The sequence below is a fragment of the Lipophrys pholis genome, assembly GCF_963383615.2.
Source record: "Lipophrys pholis genome assembly, chromosome: 4".
In the NCBI taxonomy this organism is placed as follows: domain Eukaryota; kingdom Metazoa; phylum Chordata; class Actinopteri; order Blenniiformes; family Blenniidae; genus Lipophrys; species Lipophrys pholis.
In genome coordinates, this window is record NC_137637.1 from 6,754,671 (window position 1) to 6,769,824 (window position 15,154).

Here is a 15,154-nt window from a genome sequence, read left to right on the forward strand (position 1 = left end):
AAGTCAGGCAACGCAAGTTTGTGTGTGCAGAAAATGTACCACAGAGATGAAAGCCTGCAGCGTGATTGACTGCAGCCGGCTGCATGTGTGCTGATTCGCATCTGCGGTTGCTTTGCAGAACTGGGACTCCTCCTTTTTCCCCTTGCACAGAGGAGGTGGAGGGTACAACACTGCCGTAGCATGACTTTCTGTCATATTTCACATTGTGAGATATCAATCTTTACTCAATAACAAACGGAACGAACGAAAAAACATTTTCTTTAATTCTGACTGTGGAGGCCAAAGCCAGTTCTTCATTTCTCTGCTGACTTCACTCTGCAGTCCTGTATCCACATCCACATGCTGCTCCAGCTCACTCTGACCTCACGGCATGTTTTCTTAGAAAATCTCAATTATTATCCACAAAATATTGAAGTCTGTTATATTTATAGCTATTTCCAAAAGACCACATGTTCATATAAAATGAACCACTATATGTGTCGGCCATATGCAAGGCCAGCGGTTCCCAACATCTTTTCCTCTATAGAAAGACATTTTAATCCATGAATCCCTGTCTTCTCTCATCAAAGTTAGTTGCACTACCTGGTGGAAAGTTATCACTCCAGAGTGACACTGCTAATGATCAACTCCTCAATATGGCACTTCTCTAAATTAAGCCGCTTCTTAGACCCAATTTAATTTCAAGCAAAAACTTATCATTTAAGCTTTTGCATTTCGCAAAAGTCTCACTTTGACACAGCAACATTTGAAAACACTTTACACAGTCACATTATAAAATTAGCAACCATTAAAACAGAGGAACATCTTGAAGCAAGTCGTATAACCCATAAAAAATCGATTAGTATTATGTTTTAAAAGCAGTTGTGAACAAGTGGTTATTGATGAGAGATGTGAAGGTGTTGCATGGAGGGCTTTGTGAGGTCAGGCGGACTTTGAACTGGATGTATTGTGGGACAGGGAGCCAGAGGAAGTTTTGTAGGACAGTTGTGATTTTGGTGATGTTTGTTTTTGTACTGAAACCACACACACATGCAGCAGAGAACAATCCTTCCTAAACATTAACAATGGGAGGACACAGACGTTCTAGTGGACAGGCGACAAAGTTGGATTGTTTGTACTTTTATTTTGACAGTTGCTGTAATTAGTCCCAGGAAAATATGGACTGGGAGTCATGACACCACGGAGGAAACATTGTTCTGATTGTCCGTCTACTGAGCATATGCAGAACTACAAGTTACCATGGCTGTGATGTGTATGCACAGTAGCAGCGTTTTCCCATCTACACACAGATGGAGTCACATCGTTTTCAAAATATTATGTTTTTAGCGCCTCCGAGCAACGGTGTTGCATCAATGGACACTTAAAACACCATAACAGTTTTGCGTTTTCACATGAAAATGTTGTTGCATATATGGGGGTTTCATCAATGAAGGAGGTCCACTGTCTAGAAAGTGTCGTACAATGGTTTTTATTAAGGTGGGAGGTTTTTTTGGCAGCCCCCTGTGATCTCCGACATTCCACGTGTGCAGTAATCATGACTATATTAGATGGAGACAAGGCTCCTCTTCACCTCCAGCTTATGCGTTCCTTTTGTCACGACCCAGCTCGTATGGAAATAAGTTGAGAATTCTGTGAATTTTTTTTATTCTAATCAATAAAGAATGCATTGGAAATAAAGGAGTAGGAATCAAACTACAATATATTTAAAAGCCTTTGATTCACTGTGTTCAATATACAGTGACAAACAATAAACAGATGTAAAGAGTATAGAATAAACAGTTTTGAATAACAATGATCTGCCAAACACATATGTTAAGCAGTATTCAATGAGGTGCTCTCACATCTGCTATTTATGTAGCATAAATCAAAAAGGTATGCCTCCCCTGCTTTAATGTGAGACCACTGCCTGTGGATCTGAGTTTTCGCTGGCTTATGTTTAATTAGCATGTCTTTTATATAGCGTATAAATTGTATGCCTGTGAAACTCTTGTAAACAAGTAGCAGAATTTAAAAATGTAATCTAACTTTGAGAAGGAGACGCTGCCGAGCTCAGAGACATGCTGTGTTGACCTTTTTTTTTTTTTTTTTTCCTTGTCCGGCATTTTATTTCAACTGTAGCTAGTAAACATTTCCTTTTAAGAGGCCGATGGTTTACAGTCCTGCCACAAAATTGGAATCTTAGTCCTTCAATTTGTACATTCAGCACAGCTCCGACAGACTGGAGGTCATTGTGCATGCAACGAGATAGGAAACGTCATTAGATCTCAACAGATTTTTTTTTGCAATACGTTAAATGGATTTCACTTACACAACGCTTTTCCCCGTGGAAGCAGTTCCCAAAGTGCTTTACGCTGTTAGTTACATTCACTCATTCGCACATCAACGGAAGCAGCTACCATGCAAGGCACTCAGTCCACCCACTGGGAGCATTTTGGGGTTCAGTGTCTTGCTCAAGGACACTGAGCAAGATGAGATGGGAATCGAACCAGCAACATTCCAATTGTGAGACAACCACGCTACTAACCGAGCCGTACCTGCCCCGAATGAAGAAAACACTGTATTATGAAAAAAAAATAACAGTGGAAAGCTGCAGAAAACCTTCACACAAGTGATTGTGATCCTTATTGGTCTGGACCAGTAAAGAGATATAATCAAAATACAGACACATCTATCTCTGATAATTGTCACATGTCACTAATCTTTTAGAACACTTACAATATGATGTATTGTGATCATGTTGGTCAATGCAAAGTGCCTTGTCAATATTTTTGCATCTCAATCAGCCTGTTGATCGCCGGCATTTGATGCTAAATCCTGACGGAAAAGACTAATAAAAGGAATTTTACAGAGAGAGAAATAGTCATGGAGGAGGTGGAGGTGAGGAAAATATTATTTGATGGTCACAGTAGTGGAATCACTAATAAAAGAAATAATAAGCGATCGGCAGTACGTCGTCACCGCTGGAAACAGTGTGAGAGCCACAGAGAGATCAGTAACTACAGAGGTGGAGAAGAAGAATCTGATCTGATGGTGGAGGCCAGAGGAGAGTGACATCATGTAGGAGAGTGACATCATGGAGGCAGCACCAGAGCTCACTGCTGGGCATAAAAACAGCTCTCATGGTTGTGATGGCCAGCGTATGTCAGTGTCGGAGAGGGAAGAAGACATTTTGGTGGAGACCAAAGCAGACCAATAAAGTCCAGTTTTATCTGTTTATTAATTGTATGAATTAAATATTTGAGCAGAGACTTGTAAAAAGGTTCCGTGGACCTTGTGTTGCATCCTCAGTCACTCGAGAGTTGGTGGCGGAGGGTGACGAGGTCGTCTGTCTCCAGCCCCAGTGCGTCCCAAGCACATGACCGTACCGGTGTTGTGCCAAAAAGGGATTCCCGTCCACACAAGCGGTTTTTAATCAGGATTTACAGCCATAATGTAAAAATATGCTAAACTGGATCATGTATCACATATGTATGATGATAAAATAAGCAATATAAAATCTATAATTTCTTTATTTTACATGTAACCTATTGGTAACTCATCACAATTTGTGTGTTTTTTTTCGCATGAGACTTCCCAGAGACTCACTTTAGTTGTTTCCGTGTACATACAGTTTAGTATATTTGCACCTTATAGCTGTAAATCCTAATGAAAGCAACTGGAACAGAACAGACGTCCCCAGGGACTGGTGACAGCCATTCAGTGTGCGCTCCCGTGGACAGGAATGAGTTTTGGGCACAACATTGGCGCAGCCACACTGCAGCTTTACTCACGGCTGTCACCGCGCTATTTATGTGCTTACTCACACACTTTGTCACAATCAGTTCTATCCACTGCTCTGTATCGTTTGAAGATGAAACTATGACATATAAACATGGTGCTGCTGATTCAGTTGTAATGTTCCACTAAAGAAACATCTAGAACACTGCAGCTTGGCTGTTTATGATGACGTGGATCTGTTAGTCTGATATTTGAAGATAACAAATGTATGAGATAAATCTGGCTTCAATTCTCCACCTCACAATAAGCGCTGCCAGGTTCCCCGGGTACGTCCGAATTGTCCCTCCTAACTCCTTAACTATCGACTTTACCTTAACCCCGTGGATGACGTCACAGGGTTAAGGAATGGTGTTAGAATGCTTACTAAAGGAGTTAGTGAAAGGCCATGTGTGGTAGGTGTGGCAGTCGGACAGCACTTTCACTTCGTGACGTCATAATAATCTGACGGCGGCGCAAGATAGTGACATCTGCCATGGTGGGGGAAAGAACTACAAGTTTCCGAACATGGACTACAAAAAGCGCATTTCTACCACTTTCCCCTGTGCCTCTAACCGCTGATATAAACTCACTTACATGATCTACTCCCTTTTTCCAACATCATGAGTTTCCCTGAACGCTCGGAGGAGCGGGTCCCTTTAAATGTTGTCGCCGCAAGGAATTGTGGGGGAAGCATGAGCTCGCCTCCTTTGATAAAGGATGCATCAGTGGTTCCTAAGCTAAAGGAGGCTCTAAAGGAAGCAACGAACGTCCTTTCCTTTGCTTATTGAGAATTCGGACAGTCCTTATCATAGCCGCCACACAAAACACTTCCGGGGTGAAGGAAAAGTGGATAGATAAGGAGATAGGAGGGACAATTCGGAGACCCCCCCCCCAAAAAGGTGCGTGCGCAAGGTTCAAAGTTTGTGTACCGTACGCACAGTCTCCGCAAAGTTTATTTTTTTTGATCACAAACTTTGCGTAGGAAGTGGCGTACGCATCTTTCAGGACCCGTTTTGTGCGTAAGCAACCTTTATAAATGAGGCCCCAGGCCTTTAGGTGGTGCTGTAACGCTGCCAAAGAAATACACCAAAAAAAAGAAGACTGGGAGCATGAAAGAATCCTCACATTGGTGAAATCCAACACATGGCCTGATTAACGCAACTAGCATCAGTAGCTTCTGCAGCTCAACCTGGAGCGCGTAGTGACATCGCGGAGAGGGTCGTGGGGTTATCAGGTTGAGAAGTGAAGCAATTATATAATATTCCACCAATATGTGTCTTGTCTGTCAACACCTGAATATCGTGGCAGTGTTGTAAAGTTTCGCCAATTTGGAACCTGTTTTTAAAAAACACTTTTCAGGCTCCTTAAACACTGCGCCATGTGTGTGATCGGACAAAAACAATGTGGTTACGTGAATCTTTTGTGTTCGAGCTTTGATGCTATGAGAAACAACCAGAAATGTATTTTGGAAAAGTGCGGTCAGTTTTCAGACTTTCCTGAGGTTACACGTTTTCACCAATTTACCCATAGTTACGGACTGATGCTGATGAAACCGTGAGCTGAAGTGTGGATAGCATCACTCTGCTGCATTGCACTGCAATCAGACGTTTAGCTCAAAGTTTCATTATAGAAAATTTGCGATAATGTCTTAATTGCTATTTATCTTCCTTGTTATGTTATTTGATGGGCTGGTTACCCCCCCCCCCCAGGTGGATGTACACAAGCTTCATCTTAAACTTTGTGCAATTTGATCATTTGGTTGGTTTCTTTGAGATTAGGGCCAAAAACACCAATGAGGCTGACACAATCAAGTGAAACAATCTACCTATGCCTATTTTGTCCAAGATATTTTTGCACATCCAACTGGAGTCCGTCCAAACCAACTGATGGAGAAAACCCACACAGGTTCAGGAAGACTGCAAACTCCAAACAGGACGGTCTATGCCTGGAAATAAACTGCAGTGTACAACCCTGAACTCTGTCTGTGTCTCTATGAGTTGGAGTATATCAAAAACTAGAAAATTCTAGAGGACATTTTGTTTGCCTGCCTCTCCTTTGATCCCAGCGTCTAACTGGCAACAGACTCCTCCATGAAGTGCCTCTCCCATCCACTTTGTAAGGGTCATTATTTCGCAGTTTTTGGGGGATTTATTCAGAAACGCTTAGCCGAATCATTATCAAAGTCATAGCAACATATTCCCCAATGTTCCACATGTCTAGATGTGCTTTTTGTGTCTGTGCTCCGAATGGACGTTGATCTCCTCTGAAGTCTATTCATCTCCATGAGGTACCTCTCTCATCCGCATTTTGTGGCAGTTTTTTGTGATTCATTCAGAAACGGTTAGCCGAATCATTAACTAAGTCAGAGCAACCTGTTCCCGAACGTTCCGCACGTTTTGATGCTTTTATTTGGTGTCTGCACTCTCAGCAGTGCGGGACTAGTTACTTTCAGAAAGAAGAAATAATAATAAAATTAAATGGCCTTCTAGAACAGTAATCTTTGTGCCTTGCCACTAGGGGCTGTCCACACAAGAATGCCGGTTCACATAAGCAAGCCATTTTCGTCCGATCACCCGCAAGAGGTGGGTTTTCAGAAGCCCGAAAACAGGTTGTGCCTCTCCTCCCCACTGGGGTCCGTGAGGTCACCTAAAAACCACCACAAACACGGACTGCAAGCTCCAGTCGAGCTGCAGAAGCTACTGACGCTAGTAGCCGGAGGAGGAGCAGGACCATAGACCTATAGAATTCGGAGTTATATAGAAGTCTATGAACAGGAGTCTATTTTTCAATTTCTATGTGCTCCGTGTCTTCTGTGTTTGTGGTGTATTTGGTGAGTCATAGCACCCCTAAAGGCCTGGCATATGTACTACATGCCCTGAAGCCTCATGTTGAGCCGTGTTCATAGTGACGTGTGGATGGAATTTTATTTGAGAACCCCGGGGAGAAAAACGATTGTTTTGGCTCGTGTGGACGTGGCCTAAGGCAGGCACCAGAATGAAGAGCAATGGCCAAAGAGCGGAACCCCTGTGTGCTTTGCACAGTCAGGGCCACAGTGTGTCCAGAGGAGCAGTTCAGACCTGGGTTAGATAGATCATCTAAAGAACAGTGCTGTTTAGGTTTGACTAGTTTGTGTGTTGTGTCTTCCAGATTAGAGACTCGTTGATCCAGGAGCTGCAACAGAAGGCTGAGGAGACAGAGCTGCTTCAGATGGAGCTACAGATGCTGGAGACGGAGAGGGTTCGTCTGTCGCTGGTGGAAGAGAAGCTCGTGGACATCCTGCAGCTCCTTCAGCAGCTCAGAGACCTGGTTTGTCACACTTGGAGTGTCCACCATGTTCCTAAAATTCTGAAATTTGTGGTCTCCTCACAAGTTGTGTAGCTATTCAAAGTGAGTCTTTGCTCCAGTCATTCCATCTTGATGAATGAAAACCAGGGAAACAGCTGATAGTCAAGTTTGAAAACCAGAATCCAGAATGAAGAAAGTCCTTCTGCTGGGCTGTCATTTGAAAGATACTCACATACTGTGCTTGAATGAGGGTATGCTGGTTAGATTTCAAAAGAAGCAATAAAATAACTGATTTGGATTCTTAAACTCAGACCTCCATATGAAAGTCTGTTCTGCAGTGTTGAATCATGTCTCTCACTATATCAATTCCACAGTTGCAATAAAATATCATGAGCCAGATCAATCATTTTTTGATATTCCGTCATAGAAAATACCATTAGGGGTTGCAGATTTATGGGACATTAACCAACCCAGCCGTCCTGATATGCTTGCTGCTGGGCTTGTTGATAATAACCAACTGTTGCACATGCTGGTCATGAAGCATTTCTGTCTGCAAACCCATTAGAGATGAATGTGATTAACGTTCCTCAGTAAAAAGTTGATTTTTCAAAAGAGGAAACCATATAGTAAAGTGAAGATTGTCGGTTGTTCAGATGAAATGGTCCAAAATGCTTTAAAACGGTAACCAAAGCTAAAAAGATATGGAGGAAGGGGGGGGAAAAAAACCCTTGGAATGGATTGAACAAAACTCTGCTATGTGTGCTTCTTTCTCTTTACTATCCTGTTGTACCACTGCAAATTTCTCCACATGTGAGATAAATAAAGGGATAACTTATCTTATCTTATGATTGTCTCTCAAGAGGTCAAAGGATACCTGTGAGTACTGCAGTAAAGAGAAGATGTCTGTGAAGCCAAACTTAGGCCTTGTAGATGGCCATGTTTTCAAAAACAAAGTTTTATAGCATTTTTTCTTTTTGTTTAAATGACAATGGTGTTGGCAGTCTCTTATAACTGTACTTTTTTGAAAACGGCTTTCAAAGTGCAACGTCAGTTTCGTTGTAAACTGGGAAAATAGAACATTTCTACTCTTTTTAGACAGTTTTCTGAAACGCAGTCAGTCAATAGGTTTTCGGCACATGTGAGTAAATGAACAACAATTACGTGGAGACACGCTTCTCTCATACAGCAGATACTGAGTGTACTTGTATGATGGTGAAAGACAGTTTCAAGGAACTTAAGTGTTCACATCAAACTGTTCTTGCTGTGCATGTGTGCTTGGTTGTTTTACAAAATGACTCGATCTGAAGAGATCACTGTTTACCAAAAAACAGATTGACCGGGTGCCATATTTTGTTAACTGGTAAAAACAAGATTCTTTTGGGGCTGTTCAAGTTATTTTTGGGTCTTGAGGCCACAGATGGTTTGACCCCCAAATACTCATTTTAATCCATAATACACATTAAAGGCAATAAAGCATCATGAGTTGTTCTTATTATGGTCTGCGTATTGTATACCAATGATCATGGATTGGTTTTAATGCTTCTCTTGAAGAGGTCATGTTGCCTTCTACCAAAGAGGAAATGAAAATGCAGTGATTGTTCCAGCAGAGCAATAACCGTGCAGAACTATATGATTATCGGTTGAGTGATTCACAGGAAAGCTCATGCTAATGTATGTGACATCAAAATAAAGGTCTTCTCAATCTTTTGTGGCATGACAGTGTGAAAGAGAAAAGTTTGAAACCTGATCTTGACCGTAAAAACCTCCCCGTCTGACACTTGGTTCCACAAGAAAGAGTCTGATTGCTGAAACTCCATTTTTTCCATGGATGTATACAGCAAAAGGAGGGTTTGATTTTCGATCAACAGAATTCATTTGGCTTGTCTTTACTGGTTGTTAATAGTAACAAGATGATGGGATTATCTATCCAATGTTACTTTATGTCGCTGCACCTTAGACTCAGCGCCATCGTGCAGCAAAACATGTATGACAACATGAAAATGAAGACCATTTGTCCAGACCATGTGTGAGAGAGTTTCTAGGAGTCCCCATTTGCCGTCAAGGTGCCTGTAAAAGTGCCTGATAGCAATCTGAGGTCAGCTTTGTCTCGTTTCAGAACGTGTCGCGGAGGGCCCTCGGGAAGATTTTGCTCAGCACGTTGGAGTCCTGCAGCGACCCGCAGCACGGTCAGTGGAGCCTGCAGGCCCGGTTACTGCAGCAGTGAAGTGTAATGGTGAAACGTTGTCAACAAGGTCGTCTCCTGCTTTTTCCACAGGCAAAGCCCACATTCTGGAGGTACTCAACGCTCTCTATCATGAACTGGCTGCCTGTGAGATTCTGTCCTCCTGCGGTCCTTTAGAGAGGACGCCAAGTCAGCAGTCTCTCAACGGACTCGTCATCTCCTGTTAAACAATGCTGCCTCCTGCTGGGGCCCACACTTCCTGCCATCGTTCCCCAGTACACTGAAAGCCTGATGACGTCAAAACTAAAGTGTATGAATGTGTATAGTGTACTATAATGTAGCTTATTTACTCCACTTACCTTATTACCTATATACTAATGTTAGCCCGTCATCTACTTTCACATTTTTTTATGAGTTGTATTGCACATAATTTTTCACAATTGAATAAGGATTTTTTTTTCCCCACAATAGATTTCTCAAGGTGAAAATGTTGGAATAAGCTCATATGCAAAGTGGCATAAATTGCTCTATCAAACATTTGTTTGTTACTAAGTGAACAACAGAAGAATTTAAAGGAACAATAGGTAAAAGTCTCTGTACAGTGGTGCAGCGGTTAGCACTCCCTGCCTCATTGTGAGAATGTTTTGAGTTTGAGTCTGGATTGGCCTTGGGGAGACTTTGGATGTTTTTCCCTGTCCGTGCATGGATTTCCTCCCACAGTCGAAATAAACCTTTGTTTGGGTCTGAGGCCACGTTTACACGACAGCATTTTCAAGTGAAACCGCAAATGTTTTGTTGCATTTTGGAGGTCGGTTTACACAACGGTGGGCAGAACGACTGAAAACACACCTTTATGAAAACGGCTCCCACGGTGGAACTTTTTGAAAAAGCTCTGTGCCCGTTGAAAATGTATCTTTCTGGAAACACTTGATCTCCGTCTCCATGTAATCAGAGGAAAGGTGCTCATGCTGCTACTGTACATGTGCACCACAGCCATAGTAAGTCGTTCTTCTGCACATGCTCAATAGCTGGACAATGAGACAATGCAGCTTTATATTTGACAGTCACCATAATAACAATCCAACTTGGTCACCTTTCCACTAGAATGTCCGGTTAGGGTTGCAGGAGCGAATCCCATTGCTAATGCTTAGAGCGTGTTGTTCTCTGCTCCGTGTGTGTGGTTTCATTACACACACAAACAACAGCACCCACTAGTTTTCTAACATGAAAACTACATTATTTTTAGCATTTCTGAAGTGAATATTGTTTTCAAAATGTTGCTTTTTTTTAAAAAACTTTTCTGGAATGAAAATGCAAAGACGATGCGTTTTCACTTGAAATGTTGCATAAACTGGTTCTAATTGGGGATGCAGATGAGAATGTTATCTGTCTTTCTGTTTGTTTGTGACGGATTCATTGCCGGGTCAGAATGTACCTCATCTCCATCTACAGTCGGCTGAGATTCACTCCAGCAACCCTAATTTAGATAAAGTTGTTCAGTAAATGGATGGATGAATATATAAAAGTCCCATCTCAGAATTCCACTTTTGTGTTGTATGTACTATATCTATTTTCAGAGGCTTGGCCATTTGCTGGTATTTTTTGCCATTAAGTGATGATTGTGTTGTTTTCGGGGGTTTATGAATTATAATGACAGAGTAATTATTTGTAGGTTATAAAGTCTTAGAAGCATAACAACTTACAATACATTTCTCCCAGATTTCTGCAGGAAGAAAACATCAAAAAACAGTTGTAGCAAGACCATGTACCTAATTGTTTTGTTGTCCTCAGCTGCTTTTTAAATTGTTCAAACAAGTTCCGTAAGGCTCATTTCTTGTTTTATTGGATGTATTAAGAATGAGTTAACTGAACTCCCAGTTATTGTAACTTTCTGAAATAATAAAAAGTTTTCTAACGGTATATAAAGTTCTTTCCATTGGCTGAGAAGTACTCAGTGGATTCAGTGAATATAGTTTTGTTTCTACCTCAAAGAGCTAAACAAGGCTATTTTTAAATTCCAATTTCACAACGATGGCCAATCGGGAGTCAGAGTTTAGTGTGTTCACAAGTAACTGGGAAGTGGATAAAATGTATCTGAACACTGTCTAATGCCAATCAACATAACAGCATTTTGGCATCTACATGTGAAATGGCATTTCTTTGTAACTGACTGTTAGTTCATTAGCCTTCCTGAGCCTAGCATACGTCGCTGGTTACCTAATAAACAGCAGTATTCTTGACTTGTATATAAGTAATGATGATTTACAATACTGACTTTAAAAGCATTTCATTTGAAAAAACTTGTTGGCTGATTCTTGTTGTCATGTTCCCACTCCCAACTGGGAAATGGGACTTTCCCAGCTTGTAACTTTAGGCGTTTCCTGCTGCATGAACCATATGTACCTGCTTCTTCTTCTGGTGTTGATCTGAAAATAGATTCACTTTGTGGCACAAAATAACAAGACATAGATACGTCATACCAGGGTTACTTAACTTTTTAACTTTAAAGGGATCATGATATGCAGCTTTAACATTTTCACATGGTCTCGTTGGTCCAACGTTACATTCAATGTTTATTGCCCCAAATCCACCTTGATTGAGCATAATATGACCCCTTTAACACAAGCCTGGGAAAAATAGACGTCCTATAAATTAAAATTTGGAGATTAACTCACACTATGTTTATTGTGATGGACTGCTTTTAGGTAAGTCAACAAAAAATATATACATATTGTACTATTAAATGAGCTTATCCCTGTTTCCAAGTCTGTAGTTCAATGTTGAATTCCTTGAGGAGGGGAATTATCTTTTTAATCGGAATGCACCAATACCGTTTCCATTATCAGGTCTGATACTGCAAAAGATCTCGATACCACCTGGTGTGTATTTTGTAATGTCATCCGTCACCACGTCGCTCACAGCTACACGAGAGAGGAGCTGTGTCAGCACTTTAGAGATTATTTAATGTTAATGAGAATGACTACAGTAAGACAGACTGTAAATGATGTTCTGACAATATTACAAGAAGAGCAGCAAGAAAGTTAGTACATCACCAGGAACTTTATCACCAGAGACATTTGGACCAGCAGAATTTGCCAGATGTCGCTAAGTAGTCTAACTGTTACTCCGAGCTGAGTATTAAAGAATTACAGTGGTATCGGTGCATCTCTAGGACTATGATTCATGTTTTGATGTTAAAGATTCCTTGAGACTATTTCACTCTTTGCTCATGTTTCTCACGGGAAGTTTTGTATCTAATTGTGTTCAGTTGTAAATGTTAAATGTTCAAACTGGAACAACCATCTTACTCACAGAAGCGAGTGTGAACTTTTTCAATCAAGCATGACAAAAGTCAGCAGACCAGTAAATATTTGCGATTGTTTCATTTAGCTGGACTCGCGCTTGATGATGCTGGATCTGCGTTAAATGGCCTGTATGCTTAACTGAATAGCTCATGTAGTAGTACCACCATGAAAATGTTATTTTTAAATATTAAATATAGTTTTTGAAGTTGTTGGTTTTGTTTTTTTTAACTTTAAGTTGTGTTTAGCGACTCTACATGTGTCACTTGCATTGAAAGGCAGCAAGAAGGTTGGACAGCAAACACAAAATATTATTGATGACTGATTATGATTGATTATTGATCCTCATTGTTCTTTTCCTTTCCCGTCCATCCGTCCGTCTATCCATCCATCCATCCATCCATCTATCCATCTATCCATCTATCTATCTATCTATCTATCTATCTGTCTATCTGTCTGTCTGTCTGTCTGTCTGTCTGTCTGTCTGTCTGTCTGTCTGTCTGTCGGCATGACTATGGTAGCCTGCCAAAAATCTGATGGTTCGCCATGAAGCAGAAAGTGATGTGTAACTCTGTTGTAAATGTCAGATCAAAGTCTTCCCCTGATCAAATCCATATGCCAACATCCATTCACAGACATAGGCAACAGGTACAATCTTTTTTGTGTTATTAATAACTATTTGGCCATGTTGTGGGTCTAAAATATGTTGATGATGAATCAAGGTGAAAATTATTACTTTTCGTCAAAGAGCATTTCTGTGGCGGCCCTATGAACTTTGATGTATTGTGTCTGGCAGTGAGCTTCCGGCCCACACTGGTGTCCTGCTGAGAAATCTGACAGAGGGTCATTTACATAGCAACTGTGACTTGACGCTTTGCTGAGGGGAGGGGAAGTTGGGAATCTCTACGGATCAGAAATGTGAATTCTTTTTGCATTTTCTTGTCATATCATTTGCCCACATTTCCATCACTCCTCGGCATCCACCTCGTTCCAACGTGCGAGTGGGTGTGAGGACCCGCACAATGCTGCTTGCAGCTTTAATAATCATATTGTATCTGAGAAAGTCTCTGGTCACTGTCTCCCCTGCCTGCAGGACTTCTTCAGAATCTGCTGTCTCAGGAGGTCTGGCAGCATCCTGAAAAAACCACACACACCCAGGACACCCGATGTTTGAGCTGGCAGGAGATTTAGGGCATTAAAGTCACACACTAACAGACTCCGGGACAGTTTTTATAATAGGGCAATAAAACTAAAGAAACTAATCCAAAGAACACCAATAAAATCTGGTCCAACAGTGGGCCATGGGCATTTATCATGTGAAAAGAACTATTCTCTGCACCTCTGGCTCATTTTATACTGCTGACTTTACTGTATACATTATTCTTTTTAATAGTTTTTATGCATATATTGTTTATATATGATGTACATCATCTTTTTTCTTACTCCTTTTTGAGAAAATTATTAATTGTACATAAACATTTTTTGGGACAAATGCTTATTTGACATTTTTATCTTGACAATTATGTATCCTTTATTTTTGGCACCATGTCCTACACTTTTTGAATGGCTCAGTGACAAGCCCAGACTTCCTGAAGAACATCATTCATCCAGTCATTGTGCCCTGCATGAACAAGGGACTCATTTCATCTTCATGGATCACAATACTCCAGCAGCATGGAGGTGGCATCAATTGCTGCTGTAGACTGGGGAAGCTCAAATGGAGTGTAGTGCACTTTCTCCAGAACTGAATCCATAGAAAATCTCTGGGACCAGCTGGTGACTCTGGACTCTGGTACACTCTTTAAGGAAGAGTCAGATGCCATGCCTCAGCAGAAAACTTCTGCTGTTAGTCAGTGAATCATGGAATCATAATTTTACTGAGGTGAATTAGAATTTGCAATTAAAAATGAAACACAAATAACAGAGACGTGTTGAATGAAATAAATTAAACACATTCAGTTTCAACACAGAGCCATTTTTGACAGTAGTGCATACAGCAGTAAATACAGCAGCAGGTGACAAAAAAAAATCCTGAATTTGCATATTTGTTTGATTTACGATATGAATTATTTTTGCTACTATCACTAAAATACTGTAATTCTCAGTAAATAGATGGAAAAAGCAGTTTATGTTGTGAAAACAAAAGATGATTGGAGTCCCGAGCACACATGTCAAACTCAGGACCCATTAGTTTCTTTAAAGTAGGCAGCAGGGAAAAAAATGGCTGCACGTCCAGATGAAAAAAAAGACGAATTGGTCCCAAAAAAAAAGCTGTACTCGGACAGTTACATGGAATATGGCTTCAATGAAGCAGTGGGTAAAGTTAGAACTGAAAGCATTTTTCATGGTAAAAAACTGGAAAATGAAACCGTCAATCTTTGTTTCTTTGTTTGTTTCGTTGTTTGTTTGTTTGTTTCTTTCTTTCTTTCTCGCTCTCTCCCTGCGCGCTCCCGCGGCAGCCGGACACGTCTCCTGGGATACGCTCTCACGCGGGACACAGCCGTTGCCTAGCGACGTGACTCGGACGCGCCGTGAGAGGGTGCTTCTACTTGCCCCAGACTCTGAAGCCCAGTGTCAACTGACTGTTACCGAGCTGAGTTTGCTCTGTGTTTCCAGAAAGGAGTGAAAC

The 15,154-nt window shown here is 41.1% G+C and overlaps 1 protein-coding gene across 1 annotated transcript in view; it reads left to right on the plus strand.

The window, feature by feature from the left end:
* Nucleotides 1–11,517, plus strand: part of efcc1 (EF-hand and coiled-coil domain containing 1) — a 34,763-nt gene extending 23,246 nt beyond the window's left edge. Inside the window, exons 6-8 of the mRNA XM_080460700.1 lie at nucleotides 6,904–7,062; nucleotides 9,158–9,227; nucleotides 9,317–11,517. Of these exons, the coding sequence (XP_080316826.1) occupies nucleotides 6,904–7,062; nucleotides 9,158–9,227; nucleotides 9,317–9,450 (363 nt within the window). The 3' untranslated portion in view covers nucleotides 9,451–11,517. The remainder of the gene's footprint in view (nucleotides 1–6,903; nucleotides 7,063–9,157; nucleotides 9,228–9,316) is intronic.
* Nucleotides 11,518–15,154: the final 3,637 nt, after the last annotated feature.